Here is a 26,969-nt window from a genome sequence, read left to right on the forward strand (position 1 = left end):
TTTAAGACAGAGTCTTGCTCTGTCACCCAGGCTGGAGTACAGTGGCGCAATCTTGGCTCACTGCAACCTCTGCCTCCCGGGCTCAAGCGATTCTCTTACTTCAGCCTCCCGAGTAGCTGGGACTACAGGCATATGCCACCATGCCCGGATAAGTTTTGTATTTTTAGTAGACACAGGGTTTCACCACGTTGACCAGACTGGTCTTGAACTCCTGACCTCAAATGATCCACCCACCTTGGCCTCCCAGAGTGCTGGGATTACAGGCATGAGCCACCATACCCAGCCGCCCCTTTTTTAATTGTGAAAATTTTCAAACATCCACCCAAATAGAGGAAAGACTGCAGTGAGGCCGGGTGCAGTGGCTCAAGCCTGTAATCCCAGCACTTTGGGAGGCCAAGGTGGGCAGATCACGAGGTCAGGAGATCGAGACCATCCTGGCTAACACGGTGAAACCCCGTGTCTACTAAAAATACAAAAAAAACTAGCCGGGCGAGGTGGCGGGCGCCTGTGGTCCCAGCTACTCGGGAGGCTGAGGCAGGAGAATGGCATGAACCCGGGAGGCGGAGCTTGCAGTGAGCTGAGATCCGGCCACTGCACCCCAGCCTGGGCGACAGAGCGAGACTCTGTCTCAAAAAAAAAAAAAAAAAAAAAAAAAAGACTGCAGTGAACGCCTATAGCCCCATTCCCAGCTTTAACAACGCCCAGCTCCCAGCCAGGTATGTTCCATCTCTGCCCCGACCCTCTGCCTCTCCCCTGGAACATTTTGAAGCAAATCCCAGGCATTGTATCAGTTCATCCATGAATGTTTCTGGAAAGAAATAGTATAGATGAGGTCTCTATTTAAAACAAAACCACAGTAACCACATTATCATTATGATGGCTAAAAATATCAGCAGGCCCTGTAATATCATCAGATATCCAGTCAGCCTTCAAATTCCCTTGATTGCCGCATAATTTCTGTTACTCGTGGTTTTATTTGCTTCAGGATCTAAATGAAGTTCACACAATTGCAGTCACTTGAGGGGTTTTTTTAGGTCTCAGTTGATCTACAGATTCTTTCTTTCTCTCTCCCTCTCTCTTTATTGTAATTTATTTGGGAAGAAACTTAGTCATTTGTCCAACAGAGTTTTCCACTGTCTGGATTTCGCTGATTGCATCCCTGTGGGGTCATTCAGTGCATTCCTCCAAACACTATAGTTACAGTGAATTGGAACTTAAAGCTAGAGGTTAATCTGATTCAGGTTTGATTTTTTGTTATGCGAAATATTTTACTTCTGGGTGTGATAGCTCACGCCTGTAATTCCAGCACTTTGGGAGGCCGAGGTGGGTGGATCGTGAGGTCAGGAGATTGAGACCATCCTGGCTAACACGGTGAAACCCCATCTCTACTAAAAATACAAGAAAATATTAGCCAGGCGTGGTGGCAGGCGCCTGTAGTCCCAGCAACTCGGGAGGCTGAGGCAGGAGAATGGCATGAACCCAGGGGACGGAGCTTGCAGTGAGCTGAGATCGCGCCACTGCACTCCAGCCTGGGCAACCGAGTGAGACTCCGTCTCAAAAAAAAAAATTAGCCAGGTGTAGTGGTACATACCTGTAATCTCAGCTACTCAGGAGGCTGAGGCAGAAGAATTGCCTGAACCTGGGAGGCAGGGGTTGCAGTGAACAGAGATCACACCATTGCACTCCAGCCTGGGCGACAGAGCGAGACTCTGTCTCAAAAAAAAAAGAAAAAAGAAAGAAAAATATTTTACTTCCTAGATGGCGTTATGTATTTCGATCAGAAGGCACAAAGTCCGGCTGTCTCTCTTACTGTGAGGTCAGCCACTGACAGTCATCTATGAGCTATCATTTCAATAAGGGTTATAATATGGGGATAGGCAAATATTATAATTTCTTCTTGACTTAGTAACTGAAATGCTTTCAAAAAACAAGAATTTTCCCTTTACCAACTTTTTGGCTACCTGAAGTTTCAGTTTATCTAGGAAAAGCAGGGTAAGTGTTCAATTCTTTTCCCTTATTTACCAATTTTTCATATAATGAATTGGTTCTGGCCGGGCGTGGTGTATCACACCTGTAATCCCAACACTTTGGGAGGCTGAGGCAGAGACTTGCTTGAGGCCAGGGGTTCAAGACCAGCCAAGGCAATATAGTGAGACTCCCCCCCATCTCTATTTCTAAAACACAGAAAAAAATAAATAATAAATGGATTCCTTATTGTCTTCTCAGGTAATAGATGAGCTTGGGTTGGAGGGGGACATCTTTCTGTTTTGTTTTGGGTTTGGTAGTACTATTAGATAACTAAGGATTTTTTTTTTTAATACAAATCTGACGTGTTTCAATCTATTACCATGATTATGCTTCTTGAATGGTACTGGGTGCTACCAATTCAGTGGTACAAATGGACCCATCGTTGACCTCTTCAACTTGACGGTGAGCCCTCTTGATGTGGCCCCAGTAGTCTCTGATGGCTTCCTTGCAATTTGGTATGACAAGGTGTTCCAAACTATTATGTATACATTCCCCTCACTGTGCCAGGCATCGGCCATTTCTTCAAGGCGCTCTTGTTGCTTTTAGAGAGAAATGATAGTTATAGATATCACAGTTTCAGCACTTGCAGTGCATTTATTCCAGAAATGGTTGTTGTTTCTAGGCCCTGTTAACGGCTAGCTAAACAATATTTTTTAAGATACTATAGATGCTCACACTTTCAATTCCATTTCATGATGACAGACTAATAATCTCATTGGTCTTTTGTCTATATCTCTTTTGTCCATACTGAAAATCCAGTTCCTACAATACCAGCATTTTACCAGCCTACATTATCTCCACAAACACATGGAACAGTTTCAGAATAGTCATATCCACACTGATTACTCAACATAGTTTCCGATTATTGCCGTTCTTCTTGTTCCTAAGGTATATCCCTCTAGGGATGGACTTCACATAGCACTGCTGTCTTCTGAAGTCATTTCTCTCTGTAATTTTGCCACAGCTCAATACTCTATTAGGTTCATTTGCTTCATTGTGGTTTTGATTTTTAGGGATTGATTTTTTAATTTAATTTTGTTCCATAATTACATTGAATATTTACATAATAAAGTCAAATCTACAAAGCAAATTCAGAGAAAATCAGCTTCAATCCTTGTCTTCTCACACCCCGTAAGTCTGATTGCTTTCTGTTTTCTTGGTTTGGTTTTTTCTTCCATTTTTTTTTTTAATATAAACGAGTACAGGCCAGGTGCAGTGGCTCATGCCTGTAATTCCAGCACTTTGGGATGCCGAGGTGGGCAGATCATTTGAGATCAGGAGTTCAAGACCAGCGTGGTCAACATGGTGAAATCCCATCTGCATTAAAAATACAAAAAAAAGAAAAAATTAGCTGGGCATGGTGGCAGGTGCCTGTAATCCCAGCTATTCAGGAGGCTGAGGCAGGAGAATCGTTTGAACCGGGGAGGCAGAGATTGCAGTGAGCCAAGATCTCGCCACTGCACTCTAGCCTGGGCAACAGAGCGAGACTCCATCTCAAAAAACAAACAAAAAGTATAGTAGCCATGGATTCCACATCTGTGGATTCAGCCAATCTCGTATGGTTCTGAAAATATTCAGAAAAAAATTGCATCTGTACTAAACATGTACAACTTTTTTGTCATTATTCCCCCCAAACAATACAGTATAACAACTATTTACATAGCGTTTACATTGTGTTAGGTATTACAATAATCTAAAGGTGATACAAGGTATATAAGAGGAGGTGTGTAGGTTACATGCAAATACTATACCATTTTATATCAGGGACTTGAGCAGCTGTGGGTTTTGGTATCTGTGGGGGGTCCTGCAACCAATCCCACATGAATATCAAGGATTTGCTGTACAAGCCTACATAAATGTGTGTGCTCTCCTTCTCAGATAAGTGGCAATGTACTTTCCACATTCTCGATCGATTGATCTATCTATCTATCTATAGAGAGAGAGAGAGAGAGAGAGAGAGAGAGAGTTTGTTTTTTTGTTTTTGTTTTTTTTTTTTTGAGATGGAGTTTTGTTCTTTTGCGCAGGCCGGAGTGCAGTAGTGCAATCTTGGCTCACTGCAACCTCTGCCTTCCAGTTTCAAGCGATTCTCCTGCCTCAGCCTCCAGAGTAGCTGAGATTACAGGTGCCCACCACCACACTCGGCTAATTTTTGTATTTTTAGTAGAGACAAGGTTTCACATGTTAGCCGGGATGGTCTCGAACTCCTGACCTCGTGATTCGCCCACCTCGGCCTCCCAAAGTGCTAGGATTACAGATGTGAGCTACTGCGCCCAGTCCCTTTATTGTTATCATTATTTAGAATATATTTTGGGGGTCACTCCATAAAAATATAGAGAGACATCCCTTGTTCCTTTTGATACCTGTATCCTCTGCTACCATATGGATCTCCCATAGTTTAATCAAGCAGCCCCCAAGTGATGACATTTTGGTTTCTAGTCTTTTACTATAACTACCCTTTCTGCAGTGAATGACTTTGTGCATATATCTTTTTTTTTTTTTTTCTGAGATGGAGTTTCACTCTTGTTGCCCAGGCTGGAATATAGTTGTGTGATCTCAGCTCACTGCAACCTCCACCTCCCATGTTCAAGCAATTCTCCTGCCTCAGCCTCCCAAGTAGCTAGGATTACAGGCACCCACCACCATGCCTGGCTAATTTTTTGCATTTTTAGTAGAGATGGGGTTTCACCCTGTTGGCCAGGCTGCCTCGAACTCCTGACCTCAGGTGATCCACCCACCTCAGCCTCCCAAAGTGCTGGGATTATAGGCATGAGCCACCGCACCCGGCTTCTTCTTTTGTTTTCGCAGTATAACTTTGGACTAGATTCCTAGAAATGAGATCGTTGAGTCAAAGGGGAAAACGTGTAAATAATTTTGCTACTATTGCCAAATACCGTTCATTCAATTTATTTTTTAATATTTTAATTTTTTTTTTTTTTTTTTTTTTTGAGATGGAGTCTCGCTCTGTCGCCCAGGCTGGAGTGCAGGGTCACAATCTCGGCTCACTGCAAGCTCCGCCTCCCGGGTTCATGCCATTCTCCTGCCTCAGCCTCCTGAGTAGCTGGGACTACAGGCACCCGCCACCATACCCGGCTAATTTTTTGTAATTTTAGTAGAAACAGGGTTTCACCGTGTTAGCCAGGATGGTCTCAATCTCCTGACCTCGTGATGGGCCCGCCTTGGCCTCCCAAAGCATTGGGATTACAGGCGTGAGCCACCGTGCCTGGCCTTAATGTTTTAATTTTTAAACCTAAAATATGTGATTCAAAAAACCAAAAAAATTAAAAATAGTAAACAGATAGTGGAAGGCCTCCATCCCAGCCCAGTCTCCCGCCTGCCTGGCTGTACTGTGGCCAACTCCAAAACCCTCCTCACTCCAGGTGGCCACTGTCGGTGCTTTCTTACATCTCCTTCCAAGTTGTTTTCTGGAAGTCTGTGCATGTGCAAAAGGGTAGAGGGAGAAAGACAGAGAGAGAGGATTTCTCTGACTTTTTTTTTTTTTTTTTTTTTTGATGCAGAGTCTTACTCTGTCGCCCAGGCTGGAGTGCAATGGTGCCATCTCGGCTCACTGCAACCTCTGCCTCCCAGGTTCAAGCAATTCTCCTGCCTCAGCCTCCCAAGTAGCTGGAATTACAGGCATGTGCCACCACCCCTGGCTAATTTTTGTATTATTAGTAGAGACAGGGTTTCGCCATGTTGGCCAGGCTGGTCTCAAACTCCTGACCTCAGGTGATCCACCTGCCTTGGCCTCCCAAAGTGCTGGGATTACAGGCATGAACCACAGCGCCCAGCCTGACTTTTATTTTCTAACTTTAGCTAGATGCCATATATACCATCCCACACCCTCAACCCTATAGAGGACTGCCTCCACCAGGGACAGGAGACATTTCACCTGCTCCTCCCTGAAACGCAGCAAGGCAGCTGTTTCTATCGCCTAGAATAGCCTGAGGCTCAGAGTGGTCAAATGACTTTCCCTGAGTCCCACATTAAGTCACAGAGCTGGGTTCAGGTTCAAGTGTGCCAGCTGCAAGGCTGCCCTCCTCCCACACCCTCCATCAGCAGCACCGCTGCTCAGTGACAAGGCTTGCCTCCCTGGGCCTCTGCTCTCTAAGGGAATTGCATGTCCCAGGAACCCAGGTGTACTGCTCATTCCCCAGAACACACCCGAGCCTTCTCAGGGGAGCACCGTCTGCTTAGAACCTGAGACTAAGGACCTAGTAGGGTAAATCAACACTGAAACTGACTAACAAGGAGAAGGCACAGAGTCGTCCTAAAGAACACTCATCTCAACATCTCTGTGTACCTTTGAGAGACAGAAGTCATCATGAAAGGTCTCAGGGTCCACAAATTGAGCCAGTTCTTAGTAGGTCCACGTGCAAGCTCCTTAACCTTCCTGAACCTCAGTTTCCTTTTCTGTAACAGCATAGGACAATGATTTCCATCTGCTCCTCATTGTGATGATTAAATAAGGCCAGGCACATAGTAAGAGTTCAACAGGTGGAAGCCCTGTTGTGTGTTGAGCTGAGCACTAAGGTTCCATCCCACAGCTGCCCAGAGCCCAACCTCTTTAGGGTAATGAAGGACACAAAAGGCAATTTTACTGTCTCTCTCCCTGGACCTGAGGTGGGGAGGCCTCCTATACCCAAGCCTCCTCCTTTTCACATGTAGCTGGAGAAGGACAAGTGGCTCACATCCCAGAGTAAATTTTTTTTTTTTTTTTTTTTGAGACAGTCTCGCTCTGTCGCCCAGGCTGGAGAACAATGGTGTGATCTCGGCTCACTGCAAGCTCCACCTCCCGGGTTCACACCATTCTTCTGCCTCAGCCTCCTGAGTAGCTGGGACTACAGGCGCACAACACCACACCCAGCTAATTTTTTTGCAGTTTTTAGTAGAGACAGGATTTCACCGTGTTAGCCAGGATGGTCTCGATCTCCTGACCTCGTGATCTACCTGCCTCAGCCTCCCAAAGTGCTGGGATTACAGGTGTTAGCCACCACGCCCGGCTCAGAGTAAATATTTTGAAACAACCACAGGAATCCGTGGCCCTGCTGCCATCTTGGATCCAGGCATTAAGCTGTAGGAAAATGAAGTCAACAGCGTGACTTCACAAACCACACTGCCATTACCCTGTGTGCTTCCTCTGGGTCATTTTTGTGGGTAAGGCCCGGTGATACTGTTTTAAGGCACCTGTAAAGACACCCTTTTCCCTTTATTTAAAAAAATGGTAGCGATTATAATTGGCCTAAGCCCAATAAAATAGTATTTACCCAGATTTTATACTTGCTAAGAAACACACCACACAATTAATTCTAACAGCATAATTAATTTGAATTTACATTAATTAAATTAAATTAAAACATTAAACTTGTTTCTTAATCTACTCAAAAGAAGTTCGGCAACATAATTGCTATGAAACAAGATAATCGAAATACGGAGGATATTTAACATACTTATTAAATGCCACTTAGTATTTCTGTTTAGTATTTTGAGGGTCTAATTAGTGTCTAATTAACTTGCTATAGGCTATCTTTTCACAATACCAATTAAATTTCAAAACATCCTTTATAAATACACGGCCATGAAAAGGAGAAGATTAAGCATTGTTATAGGCACGAGTTAATCGGGAGACATTGGCGTGGTATTGTTTTATATCTATAAATACCCGTGCTTATTAAAACTCATCAAGTGTTGCTTTTCACCATTAATTGCTATTTAATCAACTTCAAATAAATGAGGAAATCTCTGAAACCAGCTGTCATTATTGGAGACAGATGAAGGGCCCAGAAACAGGAGCGTGAGGTGAGAACAGGAGGGGAGAGAAGCGGGAGGGGGCGGGGGCCGGGTACAGTCTGCAGAGGGGAGATTAGCAAGAACTTGAGAGATTTCCACATAGGACTTTCTTGCTGATGCCCCACCTCTGCTTGATATTTAAGATGGAAATCCCAACTTAGAAGGAGTGTAAGAGGATAATGGTTACCCACAAACTGAAGTTCCCAGCTCTGTAGGAAGTACCCTTGGAAAACTCCAAAGACGAAGCTGCCCCAGCTCACCTGGGGCAAGATGTAGGCGCTCAGGGCTTGGAATCCCAGAACCAGCTTCCCCCTACCTGTGTGAGCCTCTTTGAGCCTCAGTTTCCTCATCTGTAAAATACAGGGTTGGGCTGGGCACAGTGGCTCACACCTGTAATCCCAGCACTTTGGGAGGCCAAGGCGGGTGGATCACTTGAGGCTGGGAGTTTGAGACCAGCCTGGCCAACATGGTGAAACCCCGTCTCTACTAAAAATACAAAAATTAGCTGGACATGGTGGTGCGTGTCTGTAATCCCATCTACTCAGGAGGCTGAGACAGGAGAATTGCTTGAACCCAGGAAGCAGAGGTTGCAGTGAGCCTAGATCATGCCATTGCACTCCAGCCTGGGCGACAAAGTAAGAAGACTCTATCTCAAATAAATAAATAAATAAATAAAATAAAATACGGGGCTGGACCGGGCATAGCGGCTCATGCCTATAATCCCAGCACTTTGGGAAGCTGAGGTGGGAGGATTTCTTGAGCCCAGGAGGTTGAACCTGCAGTGAGCTGTGATCCTGCCACTGTACTCCAGCCTGGACAGCATAGTGAGACCCCATCTCACAAAAGGAATACAGGGCCAGCTTCGTGGATATGCCACCTGTGCAGTCGTCCAGGGCCCCATGTTTGAAAAGACCCCAGACTTAGTTAAATGCTCTGCTGCTATCATCTTAAAATTCTTAGTCATTTTTGAACAAGGGGCAAAATTTTCATTTTGCACTGAGCCTGCAAATTATGCAGCTGTTCCTGGTGAAATGCCACCCTCTCGGTCTCTGTGAGAATTGAGTGAGAGGCGACCCCTGGGAAGTACCCAGCACGGTGCTTTGCATAAAGTCAGTGGCTCAAGAAGCAGAGAAGTGCCCCAAAGTGAACCCCAGTGCCCCGTGGTTTCCCTGCACTACCTGTCTCTTCCCTCGGAGGAGACACCACAGGGACTCCAGTCCCTGGACACCATCTGTTGATTGGCCCAGCCTGTGGGAGAGGGCTTGGCCTCGTCTGGAACCTTCCTGCTGCCCTGTGTGACTTGCTGGCCTCTCTGCAGCTGATCGCCTGGGAGCCGGAGCAGGAAGAGGAGGTTACCATGGTGACCGCCCGGCCTAACTTTCAAGACAGCATCCACGTGGGCTTCGTGTCTGGCCTGAAGAAGTTCACCGAGTACTTCACCTCGGTGCTGTGTTTCACCACCCCCGGGGATGGGCCACGCAGCACCCCGCAGCTGGTGCGCACCCATGAGGATGGTAGGCACCCCCCAGCCCTGCTCACTCTGCCCCACCCAAGGCCAGGCTGGGTGCCCCAGGCAGAAGGGCAGCCCGGGCTTATCTCGCAGGCTGAGGTATCCCCAGATTACCGCAGGCTGTCTCACAGATGATGGTCTCTCTCTAGCTCTAACTGGCCTTGGGGGGTGGGGGTCCTTTTGGGGTGCAGTGCCTGGGCCCGTGGGACACCTGAGCTTCAGTGAGATCCTGGACACGTCGCTGAAGGTCAGCTGGCAAGAGCCGGGAGAGAAAAACGGCATTCTCACAGGTAGGCACCGCAGTGTTTCTGAACCAGAGGGTAGGACAGGGCTGGAAAGGTCAGAGCTGGTCCATCCCCTGCCTTCGAGCTACCTTTCACCCAAACCCTTGAAGCCAACCCACACTTTCTTAGAAACCACTCACAAGAGGCTCTCAGCACCTCCGCTTGATTACGCATCCCAGAGTCCCCAGCCCCACACCTTCAGCCACAGATCTCAGTGGCCGCCATGATGGCTCATGTCCCCTGCAATTCCCTGAAGCGCTGGCATCCCACTGAGGCTACACCTGAGACCCAGGGCATGATGCCAGCAGCTCCCACCTCCCTTGGCCCCATTGCTCCCAATGTGGATCTAATTGCCAGCCTAGTGGAGAAGGGAGAAGTGGGTCAGGCCAACTCGTGATCACAGCCAAGCTCATGCCAACACGGGGGCTCTCCCCAGGGTACCGGATCTCCTGGGAGGAGTACAACCGAACCAACACCCGTGTGACCCACTACCTGCCCAACGTGACCCTGGAGTACCGTGTCACGGGCCTCACCGCGCTCACCACCTACACCATTGAGGTGGCCGCCATGACCTCGAAGGGCCAGGGCCAAGTGTCCGCCTCCACCATCTCTTCTGGGGTGCCCCCAGGTAAGTGCCCACTCTCAGTGCAGGACTCTTGGAATTCTCCTGAGCAGCATCCCATTCCGGAGACCCCTTATTGGCTGGGCGTGGTGGCTCACGCCTGTAATCCCAGCACCTTGAGAGGCCGAGGCAGGTGGATCACTTGAGGTCAGGAGTTCGAGACCAGCCTGGCCAACATGGTGAAACCCTGTCTCTACTAAAAATACAAAAATTAGCCAGGTGTGGTGGTGCATGCTTGTAATCCCAGTTAATTGGGAGGCTGAGGATGGAGAATCACTTGAACCCAGGAGGTGGAGGTTGCAGTGAGCCAAGATCACACCACCACACTCCAGCCTGGGTGACAGGGCCAGATCATGTCTCAAAAAAAAAAAAAAGGGGGGTCCTCTTGTCTTTCAGGAATACCAGCGTTCTTCCCACGGGCTCTCCCCTTCCCTTGTGCTGTGTGGGTCTGGGTCCTCTCAGAACAGGCCGAATCCCCGGGATCCCAGGTCTCTGAACAGGGGCTCCCCTGACCCCCTGCTGTGTCTTCCCATAGCTCTCAGAAAAGCAGAGGCCCCTTACCTTGTCTCATTTCCCCACCAGCTCCTCCCTTCACCCATTTCTCACAAGATTCCACACCAGGCAATGGTATCTGTGATTTGGGGAAAAATTCCCACTGTCGCCCAGAGTCCACCTTGGATACCAGCATGTGGAAGTGTTGGTTGGGAGGTGGCAGAGCACGGTGGGAATACTCCTAGGCCTGGCACAGAGAGCAAGCCCAGGTCCACTCTCAACTCTGCTTCTGCCAAGCCCTACAACCTTGAGCAAGTTCCGGGTCCCCTCTGTGCCTCAGTTTCCCCATCTGTATATATGGGAAGTTGGACTGGATAACCATGTGGTCCCATCCAGATCAGTCAGGCAGTGCTTGTATGACCTGCCAGGATCCCTGCACCTGCTGTGTAGATGACTGGGCTGCCTGAGCCTCAGTCAACCCCCAGTGATAAATACAGCCATGCTGGCAAATACGTATATAGCGCTCACGGGGCATGGTGTTAGGAGCTTTGCACATATTGACTCATTTAATCCTCACAACAACCCTGAGGGAGGTGTTGTTATTACCGTCTTCGTTACCAAGGAGGATATGGAGGCACAGAGAGGTGGATAACTTGTGCAAAGACACACAGCCTGTAAGTAGTGGAGTTAGATTTAGACTCATTCTGACTCCAGAATCTGTGGTCTTTCTGTTCTTCCTGAGCTCCAAGATCCCTGGGGTTCCTGGCCGGAAAATAAGCTTCCCCTTGTCCCCATCCATCCTGTCACCTTCCTGAGCTGTCATTAGGCTTAGGAGGGTGCAGGAGATCTGTGCGGACGGAGGGAGGATTGGTCCTGTTTGGTTTCTTTCTCAGCCCGGCTTGGTTTGAATGCAGCTTTCAGCTTCCTTATGAGCCCGTCACTCATATCCAGAACTGCCAGGAAGAAGGAGGCATTCCAGCCCCTGTTTCCTGGCCCTGAGCCCCCTCTCAGCCCTGGGAGATCTCCCTTGGCCCCCAATTCTGTCCCAGCCTCCTGGCATGAATATGGTTCTCCGTAAGACGCAAGAACGAAGACTGTGGGTGGAGTGAGGCCGTGGCTGTGCTTCTCCTCGGACATTTCCAGGAAAAGCGTGACACACAGCCCTCTCCATGCCCAAAAGTTGCATTTGACATGGAGGGCTATTCTCGCTGGATCTCCTTCCCCACCCTGTTCTCCTTTTCCAGAACTCCCAGGGCCCCCCACCAACCTGGGCATTTCCAACATCGGCCCCCGCTCCGTGACCTTGCAGTTCAGGCCTGGCTACGATGGGAAAACCTCCATCTCCCGCTGGCTGGTGGAAGCCCAGGTAGGGCAGGCCTGGGGCCTGGGCAGCAGCCCCCGCCAGGGCACCCCGTGCTCTTGAGCGCAAAAATCTTATGTGTGTTTCAGCCTGTGTGAATTTTCACATGCAACTCTCAATGGCCAATTATACCCCAAATGCTCACACTTCCCAATATTGTCTCCAGCTCCCCCTGCCCCTCACCTGTGTACATGGAAAAACACACACATTACAGTCCCCTCCTGGGTCTGGGGGTGCCTAGAAAAATACCCAGGTGCTGGAATATAAAAATATCTGCCTTGGCTGTACCCTGGAATCATCAGGGGAGCGTTCAGAAGTGCCCACACCTGCGTCCCACCCACAGAAACTCTGATTCTGATTTAGCTGGTTTGAGGGGCAGCCTGGGTCTCTGGAAGTGCCCCGGGATGTTTAGGAGAATCACCTGGGCTGCTTGTTAAAAGCACAGATTCCTGGGCAGTGCTCCAAGAATTCTGACGGGCCCAGGAATATGTTGATCACAAGCATCCTGAGAGATTCTAAGGCAGGAGGGCTGAGTCACACTTGCAGTCATGTTTAGGGGCCTGGAAAGATGGTAGCCCCATTTGGTGCCCTCCAGATGAGCCCCGGGATCTGAACCAAGTTCTTCCCTGGCAGGGCTTGTACCGGGGCTTAGAGCACCCTGTGTGAACCCTGTAGGCTAGACAGGCCTAAGGTCTCGCCCTTTTCCAGGTAGGCGTGGTCGGGGAGGGAGAGGAGTGGTTGCTGATCCACCAGCTCTCCAACGAGCCCGATGCCCGCTCCATGGAGGTGCCCGACCTCAACCCCTTCACCTACTACAGGTAACAAGACCAGCCCGGGGAGAGGGCAGCAGCCCCAGGGCTGGGGGTGGGTGGGGGCCGTGGCCCAGACCAGGACAAGGTTGAGAGCTGGGGTTCTGCCCTTACCATCTTTCTCATCTCTCACCGCCCCAGCTTCCGCATGCGCCAGGTGAACATCGTGGGCACCAGCCCCCCCAGTCAGCCTTCTAGAAAGATCCAGACCCTGCAGGCACCCCCTGACATGGCCCCAGCCAACGTGTCTCTGCGCACGGCCAGTGAGACCAGCCTGTGGCTGCGCTGGATGGTAAGGCTCCCGGGGGGGCAGGGGTGGGACCTCTCTATGAGCTTCCGGTCATTGCCTCCCAGAAGGTGAGCACTGGAATTCCTATGGCTCCTTTCTCTTCTCTTTCTCTTTTCTTTACTTACCTGGTGAGATGCCTGACAATCAACATCTTAGCCAAATGAACAAACACCCCCCGCCAATGAGAGGAAGGAGCTAAAAGATACTGTGCATCGCCAAATGGCAAGCATTTTAAAATTTTCAGCCCATTTGATTCTCCCAGTAATCTTACCAAGGACACATGATCATTGCAATTTACAGCTAAGAAAACTGAGGCTCAGAGAGGTTAAGAACTTGCCCAAAGCCACACAGCTCCAAGGGGCGAGTCTGGGATTCAGGTACCACTGTGGCATTCAGAGAGTGTGCCCCAGATCAGGGCTATGTGTTGAGGGTCATGACCCTGGGCCATCCTGCACGAGGTAGTGATAGTAACATGCCGAGGCTTCCTCTCCTACCAGGCGCTATTCTGACAACAAGCCTATGACAGCGGTGATCCTGGTCCCCATTGTGCAGATGAGGAAACTGGGGCAGAAGAGAGGTCAGATAACTTGCCCAAGGCCTCCCACATCCTCCCACGTGCTTTCATGAACAGCAGGGCTGAGGTCCCAACCCAGGGATTCTGTACCCGCAAGTCCACAGCCCTAACCATTGAGCACACTGCCGTCTCATCCTCTGGGGAACAGGAGAGGCCATTTCTCCCTGCCAGGCCCTCTGGAACATCATTTCCCAGCACGCATCCCACAGAGCAGCAATCCCAGGAGGCGCTTGGAGCAAACAAGAATTCTTAGACAAATAAATGAGGGGAACAGCACTGCATACCACAGCTCCGTAGAGAATCCGGGAACACTAGCATAGCAGGAGCCCTCTTGACCCCGCTTCCCCAGGCCCGTCTGACCACACAAACCCTTTGTTTCCATGTAAGATCTTACTCGTTGTGCAAAACACAACTTGCAAACACACCACACTGTGAAGTCATTACTGCCGTTCCCGTGCGTGGACAGCTTGATGCTAACAGCCATGAAAGCGCTTGGCACCGTCAGTCCTCGATAAATATTAGTTATTAATTGCAGTTCCCTTCCCAGAGTGGCTGGCACCTGAGCAGAGCTGCAGAGCTGTCTCAGCCCAGCTCAGTGCCCCATGCACAGTGTGACCATGCCCACCTCCTGCTCCTTTGCTCCCAGGCATCCCCACCCCAGGTTGGCTCCCTGCTTCCTTCCTGAGTCTCACTTCAAGGTTTGCAGCTACTAAAAGGTTAGAGTGTGATGCTCAGGGCAGGGACTGCATGGGGGAATAGAAAGGCAGTTGCCGCGTGGCACAGGGCCCTAGACACCTCTCAGGCCTGTGCTTAATGGTGCGTGGTCCATTACCTTTCCTCAGCAGGTAAAGGAATGTGCATGTAAGCCCCATCTCCGGCTCTCAAGCCCATCGATTCCTATCTTAATGGTCTTTGGTTGGCTTCACTAAGTGTCTGCAGGAGGGAGGAAGCATGTAGTAAGCAGGGGAGGTTGGGGCCGAAGGTGAGGAGTGGGGTAAAGTGGGTCAGCCTGGGGTGAGCTTGTGGACCAAGGGCCCTCCAGAGCCCCTGGGGAAGCAGAATTGGGGGAGGTGAGGGCTGGAGATGCCCCCACCCCAGCTCTGTGCACTTCCGAGGAGTGGAGGCCGGGCCCTGGGCTCCCCTCCCTGTGTGCACACCTCCACTCCCACCAGCGCTGCCCATGGTCATCCACACAACCTTAAGCTGGTGACCACAGCCCCATCAGCATAGTCCTAAGGCCCAACAAAGAAACCTGACTTTTATTTTCTGTGAGACTCAAACAAGAAGGAGGAGGCTGGTTGGGTGTAGTGGCTTGTAATCCCAGCACTTTGGGAGGCCGAGGCAAGCAAATGGCTTGAGTTCAGGAGTTTGAGACCAACCTTGGCAACATGGCAAAACCTTGTCTCTACAAAACTTAGCAGGCATGGCGACCCATGCCTATAGTCCCAGCTACTCAGGAGGCTGAGGCAAGAGGATCGCTTGAGCCCAGGAGGTAGAGGTTGCAGTGAGCTGAGATGGCACCATGGCACTCCAGCCTGAGAGACAGAGCCAGATCCTGTCTTACAAAAAAAAAAAAAAAAGAAAAGAAAGGGAAAAGAAAAAAAGGAGGCTGAAAATGCAGCAGGAGAGACTGAAGTTTGCTGGACAGAAGGACTTCCTGACCAGCAGGTACCCCATTCATCCTGCTCTCTGCCCGTGCTGACTCCTCCAAAGGCAGGCATGAGCTGAGACCAGGTGTGATAGGCAATTAAGTGTGTGCTGGCGCCTGAGTGACAGAGGTAAGCAGCAGAGACAGCAGAGCGAAAGGTGGCGGTGCTATCAGCGTGTCGGACAGACGGCCTTTGTGGCTCCTGGCTCCCTTGACAGGGTAATAGATTTGTCACATGCACAGTAAAGGATGCCGCTTCTCTATCCTCCCTGCAGGAAGATAAGAGCCCATCAGAAACACAGTCACACAACCTAAGCCACACTCGGGTGAGAGAGCCTCATGTGGACACTGACTGGGTGACAGTGGGATGGATAGCCCTGAAGGCTCCCTGGAGGAGAGGGTACCAGGGCAGTTCTTCCCTGCACAGTGGGGCGCCTGGCTCATAGCATCTTTGCTGCCCCTGCCCCACTGCAGCCTCTCCCGGAGATGGAATACAATGGGAACCCTGAGTCCGTGGGCTACAAGATCAAGTACAGCCGGTCAGATGGGCATGGCAAGACACTGAGCCACGTGGTGCAGGACCGCGTGGAGCGGGAATACACCATTGAGGACTTGGAGGAGTGGACGGAGTACCGCGTCCAGGTCCAGGCCTTCAATGCCATCGGGAGCGGGCCCTGGAGCCAGACGGTGGTGGGCAGGACCCGGGAGTCAGGTACTGACCCCCTCACACCCAGCCACCCTGCTGCCTCTTCCCTCCTTGGTCTCTGTGCCCTCAGGGCCATCCAAGGGCATGCCAGGCTGAAGCTGTTGTTCAAACACAGCCTGAGCTCATTTCCTCTGCTTATGCTCAACGTCACAATGATATTGCCACATCTCCCAGCACCTGCCACTTCCCTGCAACTGTGCCTGCTATTCTCATATTCCCAAGGGGGACGGGGGTGTCCCTGCCTCTGGAGGACAGCTGAATAGGCTCCACCATTCATACTGCCCACTCCCCTGCCCTCAGCTTTAACCCTGAAACCCAGTGGTGCCTGAAAGACCACAGTGGAGGGATCGGGGAAAGGGTTAGCTCTCAGAACGTTCCAGAATCACTACCAGAAGCTCCTGGGGGCCTGCCCAGGGGTGACCCACAGAATGTGAGCCCAGCATTCAGGCAACCCTCATCCACCCACACGTGGTTCACTGCTCTGTGGCTTTTTCCTGGCACCCTTTAAATGACAGACAGCTCTCCTGGGCCACCCTGGTCCCTCTGCCCGTCTCTGCTGTGCTAGCAGGAAATGCCAGCTCATCTAATCCTAACCTGAGCAGAGAATCCTGTGGGGAGGCTCATCTGAAACCGGAAACAGCGTCTGCAGCATTCCAAAACCAAAGGCCGTCTTGGTGGGATCGTTTGCAGTTTGGGGACCATGTATGCCACGTTTCTTCCATAGAGAGGCAACATCGAACTGGCCCCTCCCTTGGCCCCCTGTCCTGGTCCATGTCCGTTGCACGGTCAGTGTTGGGTCCTGAGTGCCTTCTCTTCACTCCCTTTCACCCACAGTCCCCTCTTCTGGCCCCACCAACGTGTCTGCACTGGCCACCACCTCCAGCAGCATGCTGGTGCGCTGGAGCGAGGTCCCCGAAGCTGATCGCAATGGGCTCGTGCTGGGCTATAAGGTGAGTCCCAGGATCCCAGGAGGTGGGGTCCCTACACTGGCCCCTCCAGCCTCTCCATCCAAGGAGCCATGTTCTTATCGCCCTCTGGGTCTCTGCCTCCTAGAGTAGATACAGGGGATCCGCCTGGCATCCTAGCCAATGGTCACCATGGCAACCACAAGTCATTCCTGGTGGGTGGGGAGGCACCCAGAGAGAACCCAGGTCCTCGGGCTGCTCCTCCTCTCCTGGGAGGCCACACTGGATGCCCCCAGCCTCACTCGACTCTGATGGACCCAGTTTTGATTTTCATTATCTTTTAGAATCCCTTTTAAAGCTGTGCCTAGTCACATGGTCCAGCCCTGGTCTGGAAGTTGGGAGATATGTGACACAGAGCTGCTAGCTGTGTGACCTTGCATAAGTCACACCCCGTGTCTAGGGCTGTCTTCCCACCCGCATGCCCTCTCAGGAGCCTTCTTGCTCTATGACTGAGTCCGTCTTTGTGTCCCCAGCCCTCCGGGTACACTAGCTTTGCAATTACCCCCGACCCTGGGGGCCAAGTCACTCCAAAGAGCCCAAGTCTACCCACCCCTTCCTGGGGATGAGACTCATGAAAAGTGTGGATGGGTGAGACGCAGGCCCGAGGCCCTCACCCTGTGCTGGGCCCTGACAGGTGATATATAAGGAGAAGGACTCGGACGCCCAGCCCCGATTCTGGCTGGTGGAAGGCAACTCGTCTCGCAGTGCCCAGCTCACCGGCTTGGGCAAATATGTGCTCTATGAGGTCCAGGTGCTGGCCTTCACACGCATCGGGGACGGCAGCCCCAGCCACCCTCCCATCCTGGAGCGGACGCTGGACGATGGTGAGTCCAAATCCCAGCGAGCTTGGGGAAGGCTGGGAGGGGCCGCCCTTCCTCCTGCCCATTTGGCCTTGCCCTTCTAGGGTCAGGCTCTGCCCCACGGGGAGCCGTGGCCTCAGGCCTCCTGTAGGGATGGGTCACTCGGAGCCACCAGCCCCACTGCAGTGGGTGCTAATTACAGTCTTGTGTATCCCTGAGGACAATGCGGAGGTAGTTTGACATCTGGTTTAGTCCCTTGGTCTCTGCAAAACAAGTGTACGGAATAGGGACTTGCCCCAGTTTTAATTTACTTTTTTTTTTTTTTTGGTAGAGTATCACTGTGTCACCCAGGCTGGAGTGCAGTGGTGCGATCTTGGCCCACTACAACCTCCGCCTCCCAAGTTCAAATCATTCTCTTGCCTCAGCCTCCTGAGCAGCTGGGATTACAGGCGCCCGCCACCACGCCCAGCTAATTGTTGTATTTTTAGCGGAGCTGGGGTTTCACCATGTTGGCCAGGCTGGTCTCGAACTCCTGACCTCAGGCGATCCACCCGCCTCAGCCTCTCAGCGTACTGGAATTACAGGTATGAGCTATTGCGCCCATCCAGTTTTACTTTGTTTTTCAACTAGAGCAGGTTCACTTTGAGTAAAGGTCTGTGAAAATGAAAGCATTTTTCCTGGACACATGAACCTCCTGGTCCTGTTTGCAAAAGAATGTCACCAGTGGGCTGCGGGCATTCATCCCTGTAGCAAAACTCCCCATCAGAAGCTGACCCATGCATCCCTTGCCCCCTCCTAACTCCCTGCACACACCCCCATCTACTGCCCCCCCACAGACGTTTGCAGGAGCCAGACCAGAGTATAGAAGGAAGCCCAAATACCATACGTTTGCATATGCTAACATTATTCATCAAGCTAATGAACTGTTAAATTAAATATGTTCTATCCTCCTGCCTTGACAGATATACCCTTATAATGATCTGGAAGGGCAGGTTCAAGTTTAGAAATCTCAGTCTGGGCATGGTGACTCATGCCTGTAATCCTAGCACTTTAGGCAGCCGAGGCAGGCAGACCACTTGAGGTCAGGAGTTCGAGACCAGCCTGGCCAACATGGTAAAACCCCATCTCTACCAAAAATACAAAAATTAGCCAGCTATGGTGGCACACGCCTGTAGTCCCAGCTACTGGGAGGCTGAGGCAGGAGAATCACTTGAACCTGGGAGGCAGAGGTTGCAGTGAGCCGAGATCATGCCACTGCACTCCAGCCTGGGCGACAGAGCGAGACTCGGTCTCAAAAAAAAAAAAAAAAAAAAAGTTTGGAAATCTAAGACATCTTGTCATTCTGTGCTGGAATGCGGCAACACAGGAAGTGTGTCCCCTCCCCAGCTACCCCCGCCGATCCCCTGCCCCGTTCTCTCCTCACCCTCTCCTTTGACCCACTCCATTCAATCTGCATCTCCACACCTGCAAAATAGCTACCCCTTGGCTCTCCCTGGAGGCAGGGGTGCATAGCCTACCTTCAGGGGGGTGGATGTGGGGACCAGGTCCATGCAGCCCCTGGAAGCATGCTTAGGCTCTCCAGGCAGGGAATTCCAGGGTCCCAGGATTCCAGAGCAAGGTCTAGAGAGAGGAGTGGTGTAGCCTGGGGGTGTCCATTTCCCATTACCCCACAGACACTTCACCCCATGAGGGGAAGGAAGTCAGAACAGGACCTTCTGAAGCATAGACACATCCATCCAGGGCCCACGCGCCCAGCTCTGAGGGTAGCCCGGTTCTGGGGCATGTATACAATGAGCAGAGGAGGCTGGAGCTTCAGGTCCCTGCCAAATGACGCCTATTTTGAGGGCAGAAAGCCCCCTTGGTTCCATGTTCTTGCTGTGGCTCCTAACACAGTGTCAGGCACAGGGCAGCACTCCACAGAAATTCACTGAGCTGGGCGGCCCCTTCCCCCTCCACCCCGCCAGGCTGCTCTCCCCGAGCTGGGCTCATCCCCAGCTGAGCGGCAGCCTCATCGGTTGGCCTCTTCTCCTTTGCCCCTCCAGTCCCAGGACCACCCATGGGCATCCTGTTCCCAGAGGTGCGGACCACGTCTGTGCGGCTGATCTGGCAGCCCCCTGCTGCCCCCAATGGCATCATTCTTGGTAAGCCTTTGCCCTTCCCGTGCCCCGGCTGCAGGAAGGAGGAGGAGGCATGAGCTGGAGAGGAGGCCACTTCGTTACTGGCTAGAGGGAGAGTAGGTCCAGGGAGCCTCCACATCCCCTCTCGACTGCGATCTGAGTGTTAGTCCTGCTAGAAGTTCCAGGGTGTCAGATTATCTTCCGGAGGGCAAGATCAGAGTTCAAGTCCCCTAAGAGTCATGGGTTGGCTTTGCGTCCCCAAATGTCCCCAGGCCCCCAGCCTGCCGGCCATGTGGTAAACCTCGGACGCTGTTCCTTAGCATGGCCAAGTGAGGGCACGCTGGCCGGCTCAGCACAGCTGGAAAACAGTCCCAAGGCGCAGGGGAGGGAGGCTACAGATGGGAAGCTTCATCTCACGTTCAGGGTTCCCCCAATACACACACCCAGGGCTCCCCCAACACACACACGCAGGGTTCCGGTTGGCAGCTGCGTGAACTTGAGCAAGTCTACTCCCCTCCGCAGCCTCAGTCCCCTCACCTTTAAAATGGGGCTTGGACGACCTGCGCCTATTCCAGGGTCTCAGTCCCGACCTCACGCACCACGTGCCCTAGAGCAATGCCACATCCCCAAGACAGAGTGGAAGCAGGAAGGGCAAATGCATTAGTCCAGAAAGACCTGGGCTGGGATTCCAGCTCTGTCACTTACCAGCAGGTGATCTGACCTCCCTGGGCCTCAGTTTCTTCACTTGGGGCTGTTATGGGGGTCACAGACACTGTGTATAGAGTGCCTCTCCATGCCACCCACAGTCTACTCTCCCCAGGTGGCAGCTGAAGACCGGAGAGTGACCCAGAGGCCTCAGGCAGACAGACCACAGCCAAAGTGACCACAGCACGGTGGCCATATGCAGACACAGCTGTGGCTTTGGATGCAACAATCCTTCCCGGGGCCCTAGGGGCAGCTTGCCTTGCTTGCCATAATAGCCATGTGCTTCCTTCCCACAGCTTACCAGATCACACACCGGCTCAACACCACCACGGCCAACACCGCCACCGTGGAGGTGCTGGCGCCCAGCGCCCGGCAGTACACAGCTACGGGTCTCAAGCCAGAGTCTGTCTACCTGTTCCGCATCACGGCCCAGACCCGCAAGGGCTGGGGAGATGCTGCCGAGGCCTTGGTGGTGACCACCGAGAAGAGAGGTGACTGCCCACAGGGGCCAGGGGAGGCCTGGGGGGCAGCTGAGGGGTGCCAGCCAGTGCTCTGAGCTGCTCCTAGTAGATGGCTGGTATGAGCCGCAGTGCCCTGGGTGAGAATGGAAGGTGGGCTCCAATCTCTGAAGTCAAAGTCAGCGAGGGGTCTAGTAGACTCCCAGAGATGGGCTGCAAGTTCACTCCCAGGGACCCTGCTCTGGTCTGGTTTCCTAAAGGGAAAGTGTGTGGCCAGGCTCAGTGGCTCATGCCTGTAATCCCAGCACTGGGGGAGGCCAAGGCAGGTGGATCACTTGAGGTCAGGAGTTTGAGACCTGCCTGGCTGACATGGCGAAACCTCGTCTCTACTAAAAATACAAAAATTAGCCAGGCGTGGTGGCGCACAGCTGTAATCCCAGCTACTCAGGAAGCTGAGACATGAGAATCACTTGAACCCAGGAGACGGAGATTGCCGTGAGCCAAGATCGAACCACTGCATTCCAGCCTGGGTGACAGAACAAGACTCTGTCTAAATTAATTAATTAATTAGTTAAGGGGGGGTTAGTGACCATCTCCCCTCTCCCCTCCCTGCTCGCAGCCCTGGCCTTGTCACGACAGATGGGCGCGGGATCAGTGCTACAGCCTGGAGGTCCGGCTGCCGCTGCACTGCTGCCCTGAGCTGGCACCTTGCCTGACCTTGGGCTCCCCAAAAGCAAGCCTTGGACCCGATTGGCCTGAAAGGGACATTAGAAAATCCTCTCAACCTGGACCACATAGTGAGACCCCATCTCTACAGGACATAGAAATATTAACCATAGGCCAGGCATGGTGGCTCACACCTGTAATCCCAGCACTTTGGGAGGCCGAGGCAGGTGGATCATCTGAGGTCGGGAGTTCAAGACCAGCCTGGCCAACATGGTGAAACCTCATCCCTACTAAAAATACAAAAATTAGCTGGGCGTGGTGGCGCACATCGGTAACCCCAGCTACTTGGGAGGCTGAGGCAAGAGAATCACTGGAACCTGGGAGGCGGAGGTTGCAGTGAGCCAAGATCATACCACTGCACTCCAGCCTGGGCTACAGAGTGAGACTCCATCTCAAAAAAAAAGAAATATTAGCCAGGTGTGGTGGTATACATCTGTAGTCCCAGCCATTCAAGAGGCCAAGATAGAAGGATTGCTTGCATCAAGGAGTTTGAGGCTGCAGTGAGCTATGATCATGCCACTGCACTCCAGCCTGGGCAACAGATACAGACCCTGTCTGTGTTTTAAAGAAAGAAAGAAAAAGGAAGGAGGGGAAGGGGAAGGGGGAGGAGAAGGGGAAGGGAAGGGAAGGGAAGGGAGAAAGATGGGAGGGGAAGGGAGGGAAGGGAAGGGGAGGGGAGGGAAGGGGAGGGGAGGGAAGGGGAGGGGAGGGGAAGGGGAAAGAAGGAAGGAAGGGAGAAAGAAGGGAGGGAGAAGGAAGGGAGGGAGGGAGAAAAGAGAGAGGGAGAAAGAGGAAAGGAAAGGAAGAAAAGAGAGAGAGGCAGGGAAGAAAGGAAGGAAGCAGGGAGGGAAGGAAAGGAGGGAAGGAAGAAGAAAATGTACTCAGGAAAATCAATTTGTATAGTGCTTCTCAACTGGGGACTACTTTGGCCCCAGGGGACGTTGGACATGTCTGGAGACATTTTGCTTGTCACGGTGTGGGAGTGCTACTGGCATCAAGCAGGTGGAGGCCAGGGACACTGCTGAGCATCCTGCAGTGCACAGGAAGCCCCCACCACAGAGGCATCTGTTCCAAATTCCAGTTCTGCTGAGGTTTGAGAAGCCCTGCAGGAGGGGCGGGGCAGTGAGGCTGGGGAGAGAAGGAGCCAAGCTCAGGCCTGGAATGAAGCAGTGTCCCTCCTCCCTCGTAGGGAAACTGCCTCATCCTGCTCAATCGGGGACAGTGCAGGGCCAGGCTCGGCCTCGTTTCAGGCAGGAGCAAAGGAGCTGGGTGGGTGTTTGTCCCTCCTCACCGTCAGTCCTTGCTTAGGGCTGCCCTGAGGAGCTGTAAGTTCCCAGATCCTAGAGCTCTGGGAGTCTGAGGGTGGGCCTCTGACACGGAGAGAGGTGCTGGCTGTACCCAGGTGTGAGAACTTGCAAGGATCCTGCGTGCACAGAATTGGGCTGGGAAAGGGACGCCGGGCCTGAGCCCAGATCACCTCCTTTCCTCCCTGGAGAAAGTCCAGCCCCCTCCACCACGGCCTGGCCCACTCACCTGCTCCTCCCCCTCTGCCACCTCCAGACCGCCCGCAGCCCCCCAGCAGGCCCGTGGTGCAGCAGGAGGATGTGAGAGCACGCAGCGTGCTGCTGTCCTGGGAGCCAGGGAGCGACGGGCTCTCCCCTGTGCGCTACTACACCATCCAGACCCGCGAGCTGCCCAGCGGCAGGTGGACACTGCACTCGGCCTCCGTGAGCCACAACGCCTCCAGCTTCATTGTGGACAGGTGAGGCCCGGGTCCATGCCAGCATCCCCGCCTCCCCTCTCCCCGCCAGGACCAGCGGCGCTCCTCCACTGGGTAGGGGGCCTTCTGGAAACACCTCCAGCCTGCCCCCAGCTCTCCTCCTGGCATGCACCACCCAGGTGGCCTCCGCGTCCACTCTCACCCTCCCGAATTAGCTCTATCTTGCTCTCCTTCACTCTGTTCTCTCCAGAACCCTGTTAGGTTGCCTCTTAATTATCTATTTCTGAAGCCTAGAAGTCCCCCTTTAGCGAAATGCCTGTCATCCTTCATTAGTGATTCTTCCAGCCGGGTGGCATCTTCCTCTCCAGCTTTAATAGGGGAGTGGAGTGTCACTCCGAAATTCTAGCTTCAATTTAATTCTGAGTGGGTTGTGTTTTTTATATTCCAGTTGATGTGACTGGGAGTTTTGAGCAATACTTTCTTCCCCACCTCTCCCACCCCCTATAAATCTAAAAGAGAGACATTTACTCCGAGAGGAAGTAAGGCTTATAGAGATGAAGTACTGCTTAACTCTTGAGAACCTCAGCTCTTCCCTAATTTACTACATTTGAAAGAGAGGCTGGGCACGGTGGCTCACGCCTGGAATCCCAGCACTTCGGGAGGCTGAGGCGGGAGGATCACTTGAGGTCAGGAGTTTGAAACCAGCCTGGCCAACATGGTGAAACCCTGTCTCTACCAAAATAGAAAACTTAGCTGGGTGTGGTGGCACATGCCTGTTATCCCAGCTGCTCGGGAGGCTGAGGCACAAGAATGGCTCGAACCCAGGAGGCGGAGGTTGCAGTGAGCCAAGATCGCACCACTGCACTCCAGCCTGGGCAACAGTGAGACTGTCTCAACAACAACAACAACAACAAAAGACTCCATCTCAAACAAAAAAAAAAAAAAAAGAAAGAGATGGCAGTTTGTGGGGCAGCGGAGGAGTTTGTTCTGAGTGGAGGTATTGATGCTTTTGTGGCTGCGTGGTTCTCCGAGGTGCAGAAGCTGCAGGCATTTTCTTCCCGGGAACCTTACAACTGGGGATAAAGGCACCCCAAGCTGGCATGGTCTGGAGGACCTGGTCTAGGTGCTTGGGACTCCTGGGGCCAGGTCCCAGTTTGTCCTCTTTGTAGCAAAGCTCCTTTCTGAGCTTCAGTGTGCCCTCTGTGTAGTGGGCCGGCACCCCACCCCCTTTCCCGAGCAGGGGCGGATCACGGAGACTTCCTGTTGAGAGCCTGGGGGAGAGGCCTTTAAGGAGCACCTTGGCTTATTGGCCCTGATTTCCCCCTACAGGCTGAAGCCCTTCACGTCCTACAAGTTCCGAGTGAAGGCGACCAATGACATTGGCGACAGCGAGTTCAGCGAGGAGTCGGAGTCGCTGACCACCCTGCAGGCCGGTCAGTACCCCTTCCCCAGCAGTCTCTCTGTCAGCCCACTGGCTACCTCCCGGGCACGGGGCATTCTCTTCTGGGGGGAGGTGGCCTCCAAAGATGAGAGGGGCGTGGGATCCACTGGGCCCTTCCGTTCCCGGGGTCAGGTCTTAGGGAGGCTTGGACCAGAGACACCGTTGCCAAGGGCTCAGGCTCCCAGGCCCAGCCTGGCCTGTGGTACATTCCTTCCTCGTGTCCCACAAGCGGCCAGTGAGCGCGACAGGAGTTCCCAGCAGCAGCAGAAGCGGCCTGTGGCTCCGAGGGGCAGAGTGGAGAGGGCTCTGGGGCCCTTGGGTTTGGGCCGGGTCAGTTCACAGCCCCTGCCTCCCTCCCCTTTACACCAGCCCTTTGTTCTGTAGAAGTCGGGCCAGCAGGATGGAGGGCGATGCAAGCTGGACCTGCCCCTAGTCCAGTATTAGCAGAATCTGGCCCCAGTGGGTTCCTGGGGGCCTTGAAGCTGTGGCCCCCAGAACCCGCCTGTCTGCTTCTCTCCACAGCCCCCGATGAAGCACCCACCATCCTCTCAGTGACGCCCCACACCACCACCTCCGTGCTAATCCGATGGCAGGTACGGCCCAGCAGGCAGGAAGCTCCATGAAGACCCAGACGAGCTCTGCTCTGGGCCTGGAAAGCCAGCAGTCCCCACCAGGGCTGCGTGGAGCCCCCAGGTTCTCTGCCCCCAGAGCACCTGGGAAGCCATGAGAAATCCAGGCGTGTGCATGTGACAGAACAGTCTATATACCGCGTGCCCACACATACACACTCACACAACACACCTCATTACACTCTCCAGATAGTCACATCAGGCAGGTGCTGTCATCCCCTTCTGCAGACGACCACTGAGACTCAGGGAGGGGACCCGAATGGCCCCAGGTCACACAACCCGTGAGTGGCAGGGCCAGGTGTATTAGCCTCAGGCCTGCTGAGTCCTCGGACTGGAAAGTGCTTGGTGCTCTCGGGGCCCCCAGAGTCCCCATGAAGCCCCACTGGTCGGTGAAGGGATTCCTCACAGAGACCTATGCCCACCACCATCACTGTGCAAGAAGAGAAGAAATGCCCCCCTTCGTCCATACCCCTTCCAGATGTCCACTCTTCACTGGGCACTGCCTGCTCTGCCATGGCCTGGGGAAGACCAGGCCAACCTCAGTGACCAGGCTCCTCAAGGGTCCTGCCCCGCGGGGCCCTCCTGTGCCCTCTGAAGTCTGCCTTGGCTCAGCAGGTCACCCACATGAGAGGGACCCCTGGCAAAATCCCGTCTCTACTAAAAGTTCAAAGCACTGAACTCCTGTCACCACTTCTCCAGATCAAAGGGGCAGGCACTCCCCTTCAGCCATCTGCCGCCCCACAAAGGGAAAGCCCTTGAAGACAAAGCCAGGAGGGCCCCCCCACACCCCTGCCCCACAGCCTGAGACACAGCCTCAAGGAGAGGACGCTCCCTTAGATGAACATAACTTAGTGCATCTGTGACCAGGACGAGGCTGGAGCAACGTCGCGGAGGGGGCAGGGAGGTGCCCGCGGCAGCCAGGGAAGCCATTAAGGAGCTAATAAAGGCTGAGTTGTTTCAGCAGGTTTTTGGTTTTTGGGGGTTTTTGTTGTGTTTTGAGACAGAGTCTTGCTCTGTTGCCCAGGCTGGAGTACAGTGGCCCGATCTCGCCTCACTGCAAGCTCCGCCTCCCAGCTTCACACGATTCTTTTTCCTCAGCCTTCCAAGCAGGACTACAGGCATGTGCCACCACCCCCAGCTAATTTTTATATTTTTAGTAGAGATGGGGTTTCACCATGTTGGCCAGGCTGGTCAGCCCGTTCTTTATAAGCAGTATCATTAAGAAGTAGTTTCCACCTTCTCCCGAAGCCTGTTCTCCAGCTAAGCTGTAGACAGGAGAGGAAGCAAAGGAGAACTTGA

The 26,969-nt window shown here is 52.8% G+C and overlaps 1 protein-coding gene across 2 annotated transcripts in view; it reads left to right on the plus strand.

The window, feature by feature from the left end:
• SDK2 (sidekick cell adhesion molecule 2) overlaps positions 1–26,969 on the plus strand; it is a 310,564-nt gene that overhangs the window by 234,054 nt on the left and 49,541 nt on the right. For both annotated transcript variants that reach the window (XM_008011913.3, XM_008011914.3), the window contains exons 19-32: positions 9,134–9,329; positions 9,517–9,615; positions 10,046–10,237; positions 11,968–12,089; positions 12,792–12,901; positions 13,034–13,184; positions 15,878–16,115; positions 16,944–17,059; positions 17,709–17,898; positions 19,917–20,015; positions 20,993–21,187; positions 23,441–23,642; positions 24,930–25,033; positions 25,564–25,634. In XM_008011913.3, the coding sequence (XP_008010104.1) occupies positions 9,134–9,329; positions 9,517–9,615; positions 10,046–10,237; positions 11,968–12,089; positions 12,792–12,901; positions 13,034–13,184; positions 15,878–16,115; positions 16,944–17,059; positions 17,709–17,898; positions 19,917–20,015; positions 20,993–21,187; positions 23,441–23,642; positions 24,930–25,033; positions 25,564–25,634 (2,085 nt within the window). The remainder of the gene's footprint in view (positions 1–9,133; positions 9,330–9,516; positions 9,616–10,045; positions 10,238–11,967; positions 12,090–12,791; positions 12,902–13,033; positions 13,185–15,877; positions 16,116–16,943; positions 17,060–17,708; positions 17,899–19,916; positions 20,016–20,992; positions 21,188–23,440; positions 23,643–24,929; positions 25,034–25,563; positions 25,635–26,969) is intronic.

The sequence above is a fragment of the Chlorocebus sabaeus genome, chromosome 16, assembly GCF_047675955.1.
Source record: "Chlorocebus sabaeus isolate Y175 chromosome 16, mChlSab1.0.hap1, whole genome shotgun sequence".
In the NCBI taxonomy this organism is placed as follows: Eukaryota; Metazoa; Chordata; class Mammalia; order Primates; family Cercopithecidae; genus Chlorocebus; species Chlorocebus sabaeus.